At 53.1% G+C, this 6,349-nt stretch overlaps 1 protein-coding gene across 1 annotated transcript in view; it reads left to right on the forward strand.

The window, feature by feature from the left end:
* The window catches only part of DHRSX (dehydrogenase/reductase X-linked), a 106,104-nt gene that overhangs the window by 61,491 nt on the left and 38,264 nt on the right, over positions 1-6,349 (forward strand). Inside the window, exon 5 of the mRNA XM_046672910.1 lies at positions 5,283-5,490. Within this exon, the coding sequence (XP_046528866.1) occupies positions 5,283-5,490 (208 nt within the window). The remainder of the gene's footprint in view (positions 1-5,282; positions 5,491-6,349) is intronic.

The following is a 6,349-nucleotide window of genomic DNA, read 5'->3' on the forward strand; positions in this document are numbered from 1 at the left end:
CGTCTTTGGGGACGTTATTCTGTCTACACACGGGGATGAGGACGTGGACGTCTTTGGGGACGTCATTCCGTCTACACACGGGGACGAGGACGTGGACGTCTTGGGGGACATTATTCTGTCTACACACGGGGACAAGGATGTAGACCTCTTTGGGGACATTACTCTGTCTACACACGGGGACGAGGACGTGGGCGTCTTTGGGGACGTCATTCTGTCTACAAACGGGGACGAGGACGTGGGCGTCTTTGGGGACGTTATTCCGTCTACACACGGACGAGTCCCGTTTTTGCAGGCTGACTTCCTGCAACAACATTTCGTGCTCTGCTCCTACTGCGTGCTTTTGGTGTCCGTCTGTGCCGTTGGGTCCACGGGGCCTTTTGTGGCTGACTGAGGACAGGTCCGCTCAGTCCCTGTGGGGTCCGAGGATGTGACAGCCTCTGTGTTGGTTCTGGCAGAAGCTTTGAGCCAAGGAGACATGCCCAGGGTCCGGACGTTGTGTTTGTGCACATAATGGACGCCTACTGTCTACTCCCCACGGCGTCTCTTCCATCGGGCGGGATGGCGGCCTGATAGATACGCCCGAGAAGACATCCCGTGGTGCCCGGTGCGGGTGGGCGGCTGCAGGTGGGACCAGGAGCATGCGGTCAGGACAGACCTGGGCGCTGGCTGGTGGCCGGGGTCAGATTTACCTCGATTTACCGAAAGTTCAGGATTTCCGCATTTGTCCGCTCACCCCGCCAAGGCCGTTGGTCCAAAGGAGTCGGGTTCATGGGCCCAACGCCTGTGACCCAGTCGCGCGCGGTGAGCGTCGTGGAAAAAAACCAGCCCAGCCGTGGGCTCAGCCAAAAGCTCCCTTCCAACAGCCAAGGGAAAGCTACACGCTGTGTGGGCGTGGGTTTTTTTTCCTTTTTTTCCTTTTTCCTTTTTTTTATCCTTAAAAAGAGAGCCATCCAGATTTTGCAAATGTTGAGCCCCGCGGGGCGTTTGAAAGAGTTTCGCGTCTGCCAGCGAGCGTGACGAAAAGAGACGCAGACCGACTGCCTCTTTCGGGCGGTTGGGGGAAGCTCGTGAGCGAGGCTGACGATCCGATCGTCCGACGCCAGTGTAGACGACAGGAGGCCTCTTCCGGATGGAGCCGGCTCCGGATTTATGGTTTATTCCCGTCCAGTCAACCGTTGTATACTGACCCGCCTGCCCAGCCCCGGCTCTGCACGCTGACCGACTTGCAATAACCGCACGGGATTTATATTTTCATCCCTGTAGGGCTTCCCCCCGTGACTCTAATGGGTGAATTTCCCAAGATCAAAAAGTACAAAAAATTATGTTTTCAGCCCAAAAAAAAAAAAAAAAGTATCAGCGGTCACCCTGGGAAAAATAACTGGTGCGTGATGGGTTTCCCTGTAACAGGAGCTTCCAGGAAGCGGGTTGAAAACCACAGCGGTTTTCCAATGACCCAGATGCTCCCGAAGCGTTGGGCCCAGGAGCTCTCAGAAGAGTCGGGCACTGAAAATCCGCCGGCTTCCAGGGTCCCCGATTTTGCATATGGCGGATCCCAGTGGGTGGTTGCGGGTTTCGGTCGAGGATCTGGTCTTTTTGCCGTGATCCTGGGGCGCGGGATGGGCGATGGGAGTCGGCCCTCGGGGATGACAGAGAGGAAGTCACCCAGGAACGGAAATGTGGGCAATATGGCGACTGAGCGTGATGTTCGAACCCACCTCCGGGATGCTGTCGCCAGTGTTTTCTCTACTGAATCCAGACTTAATTTGGACACGCTGATTAGCCCCTTTGATTTCGACATTGGGATCGGCCCACAGAGCGACGGTGGGTTCGCCACCCTCTGAGCGCTCCACCCCATACCCGTGTCCCGCTAGATGGATGAGTATTGGGGTTCCTTGCCACCCGCCCCCCACCAAGTGTTGCCTCACATCACAGATATTCATTCATCAACCCATTTTTCCGGCAATCCTCCCCCAAGACACGCGGACTGCCCTTTCCCTACTCACGTTTGACAGGTGGATGCGGAACCCTCGTGGCCCTTCCGGAACGTTCCGTCCTCCTTCCTTCGCATTTTTTGCGTTCCTCTCTTGACGGCCTCGGTGGCCACCCTCCCGAGGTCTTCCGTTTCGCGTTCTCTGGGGTCAACAGACTCAAAACTTTGGCTCCGAAGGTCGTCCTTCAACCCCTGGGCCCCCCGTGAAAATGCACACGGACGAGTGTAGGCCTCGAATGCCAAGCAGGTGGAATCCGAACTCACTTCCGTGTGCCCAGGGCTGGCTGACCCGTCTCCTGGCTGTTTTCTCTGCCGCCAACGTACGGGGACGCAAGGACCATCGCGAGGAAGGGACAAACCGGCAACAACAGCCATTCCTCTTATAACAGCTTCTCCTGAACTCACCAGACTCCAGTCCTAGGAGCTCACGGTGGGTGAACACACCCCACAAATTCAACCAGCGATCCTCGATACCCCATCACACGGGGGATTTTCCGGCAAAATTTTGTCGCTCAGCAGACGGTGTGGAGCGGCTGCCCATTGGTCCCACAAGACAAGACTCTCTACTTGGAATTTATCGTTCGGGCATGCGCTCGTATCCCACCGTCTCCTGCTGCGTCACACACCCCCCCCCCCAATCCTCCTGGCTCACCCCATTTTGTCTTGCGTGCCCTTTGGGGGCACGGGCTTCGGGACCGTTCGAGCCCCGGGTGTCACACGGTGGCAGCTGAGGCCGCCATGATCCAACGGCTCAAGGGGGCCGGACCTCCAGGATGGCTCCTTCTCGAGGTGGGACGTTGGGGTTTGTTTCCCCGTTGTCCGGGCTCACAGCTTGAAGGGTCAACCCGATGGACCCTGACGTGTGGTCGCCCCGCAACGGGCGGTCTCAGGGGCTCCAGGCTCCTTATTCCATGAAGCCGGCTCTTCCCGGAGCCGCTTCTTCTTGCGCTTCTCCCGTCTTCTCGTTGCTCCCTCTGGAGCCCCGACTCCCACATGCCTGCTCCTCTTCCTGCATTTTCTGTGAAAACAGCAATAAGAAGCATCGGCATTTATCTTTTAAATCTTACCCCCTGCTGCATCAAAGCGCTGCACCCGTGCTGGGGGTCACACATCTCCAGCACCCCAAGAACCTCGGAAGGGAGAAAGCTGCATTGGCGCCGGGGGAGGTGTGGGGTGGGGTAACCACAAGGCGCGTCCTGCATGGGCCCCCGGGGCTGACGGGGCCTGCAGTTGGGGTCCGTGTCTCCAGGGAGGGACCTCTCAATCCAGCTGGAAAACGTGTCTACACGTCCACATGCGCGAATGCACCCACGTAGAAGATCGCGTATGGAGATGCATGCGCAGGCACAGACAGATATAAACACCCGTACATCCACAAATACATGGAAAATACAGACATGCACCGTCGTCCGTGGCTCAGCAATGGGGATGCATTCTGCAAAAAGCATCGTGAGGCCGTTCCGTTGCTGTGCGAACATCGTGGCGTCACTGACAGAAAGCTAGAGGGCATAGCCTCCTGCACGCCTCTGTGGTACTATGGTACTATCTGTGGCTCTCTGGGACTAATCTAGGCGGCCACTGTCGTGTGTGCCGTCTGTCATGGGCTGAAATGTCGTTCTGCAGCGTGAGACTATAGAAACACATGGACATATAAAGTACACACATATAAGCACACATGCACATCCCTATACAGACGCATATAGAGAGAGAAGTGGATACACATTCAAATATAAATGCCTGCACATTTCTAAATGCACGCACAAACGCAGACACAAAAGAAATGTGCCTGTGTGCATGCAAATCATACACCTATCCAAATTCATTAACAAAGCCAAAGATAAACACGGACACAAAAATGTGGCAAAGCATATGCAAAGAGAAATACATATCTGCATGCAAAACACATGAATGCATATGCAAAACACAAACACATATGCAAAACATAAATACATATGCAAAACACATAAATACATATGCAAAACATAAGTGCATATGCAAAACATAAATACACATGCAAAATACATAAATGCATATGCAAAATACATAAATGCATATGCAAAACACGTAAACACATGCAAAACACAAATGCATATGCAAAATACATAGACACATATGCAAAACATCAATGCATATGCAAAACACAAATACATATGCAAAAGCGTGAACTATGAATATGTATTCGTTTGCAAATGCCTCTGCCCATATACTTAACGAATACAAGCATTTTTATGGACACACACACATACACATGTGTCGCATGCAAATGCATGCAAATGAATGCAAATATATGCAAATGTGCCCACACATGCAAATGCACAGACATGCTCATAGCGTATATGCTAGAGGAAATACACATATTATAAATTGATAGGTGTTTCCAAACACACGTGTGCATGCGAATACACGTCCAAACGCACACGCCAACGCCAAAATGTATGTGTAAACGTGTTATCGTGGTTGCACGTGCATATCTTTGCAAATGCATGCACGTAAACATATGCAGATACATATATGCATGCATACGCATGTACGTATGCAGATGCATCTATAATAAACGTAAACCCACAGCCTTCCATACGCACAGACGACACGCACGCGCCCGTCCGTCTGCCGGAACATATGCCCACCAACACACGTTCCCCCCACACAGACACACACACACCCCAGCAAGCCGGCCCGCTCCAGGTGATGCCACAATGTGGGCCGGTCCCGTGTCCTGCAGGAGCCATCTGGGCTCCAGCCTCCGAGGGAAAGGACTCGGGGACGAGGATTTATCTGGGCTTTGCTACGCGAGAGCACCGAACACACTCTTATAGACGTGTGTTTAGGGAACGACGGCCGACGGGGCTGGACTTGGGGTCTCGGGGTGTGGACGGCCGACGGGAATCCTCGGGTCTGCGTTTCCCACGGGGCGCCCTGAGGAATGAGTCCGTTCCTGGGGTACCCTGGGAAGGAGGGAACACCACCCTCTCTACCCCACCCAGTGGGCTCCTGATGTGGCTGCGAATTAACCACCTTTGGGTGACCCAGCCCACCCTCCCTTGAGTGTGAATCCTGCTATTTCATCATTGCTGCTGTCGTTTTGACAAGAATCAGGCGCGAAAGGATCTCACCCATCTCCCCGCACGGCCCCACCGCGTCCAGAGTGGGAAACCGAGGCCCGGGGAGGGGAGGAGGCAGCCGGGACCCGAGCCCGCCCTCGCGGCGCCCAGGGCTGTTTCCGCGTCCGCCCGTGGGTCGGCTCTGTCGCCTCCCGTCCTCGAACGCTCGCTGATGCTCCCTTTCTTCCCAGCCGGGGTCATGATGGTGCCGCAGAGGAAGACCGTGGACGGCTTTGAGGAACACCTGGGCTTGAACTACCTGGGCCACTTCTTGCTGACCAACCTCCTCCTGGACACCCTCCGGGACTCGGGGTCTCCCGGCCGCAGCGCGAGGGTGGTGACCGTCTCGTCGGCCACGCACTACGTGGGCGAGCTCAACCTGGGTGACCTTCAGGGCAGGTGGGTGGAAGTTCACGGCTGCACCTGTGGGATATGCCCACAATGCACTGGGCACGAGGCTCTGCAGCCCCGGCCACTTTGTATCCGTCTGCCTCACAGGAACACGCCGATACTTTGTATCAGCGTTTGTCGATACTTTGTATCCACCTGTCTCTCACAGCGATCCTTTGATACTTTGTATCAGTGTTTATTGATACTTTGTATCGACCTGTCTCAGTGATAGTTTGGTTCTTTGTATCAGCATTTTGTCGATAAAGTATCGACCTGTCTCATGGTGAAACTTTTGTATGGTGTTTGTTGATACTTTGTGTTGACCTGTCTCATAGTGGAAATTCGATACTTTGTATCAGCATTTGTTGATACTTTGTATCGACCTGTCTCCCATCAACCCTTTGATGCTTTGTATCAGTGTTTATTGATACTTTGTATCGACCTGTCTCATAGTGATAGGTTGGTTCTTTGTATAAGCATTTGTCGATACTTTCTATCGACCTGTCTCACGGTGAAACTTTTGTATGGTGTTTGTTGATACTTTGTGTCGACCTGTCTCATAGTGACACTTTGATACTTTGTGTCAGCATTTGTTGATACTTTGTATCGACCTGTCTCCCAGCAATCCTTTGATACTTTGTATCGGTGTTCATTGGTGCTTTGTATCGACCTGTCTCAGTGATAGTTTGGTTCTGTGTGTCAGCGTTTGTCGATACTTTGTATCGACCTGTCTCACCAGTGATACTTTGTATTGTGTTTGTTGATACTTTGTGTTGACTTGTCTCACAGTGGAAATTTGATACTTTGTATCAGCGTTTGTCATACTTTGTATCGCCCTGTCTCACAGGGAGACTTTGAAACTTTGTAT

Source organism: Equus quagga, chromosome 10, assembly GCF_021613505.1.
Source record: "Equus quagga isolate Etosha38 chromosome 10, UCLA_HA_Equagga_1.0, whole genome shotgun sequence".
Lineage (NCBI taxonomy): Eukaryota > Metazoa > Chordata > Mammalia > Perissodactyla > Equidae > Equus > Equus quagga.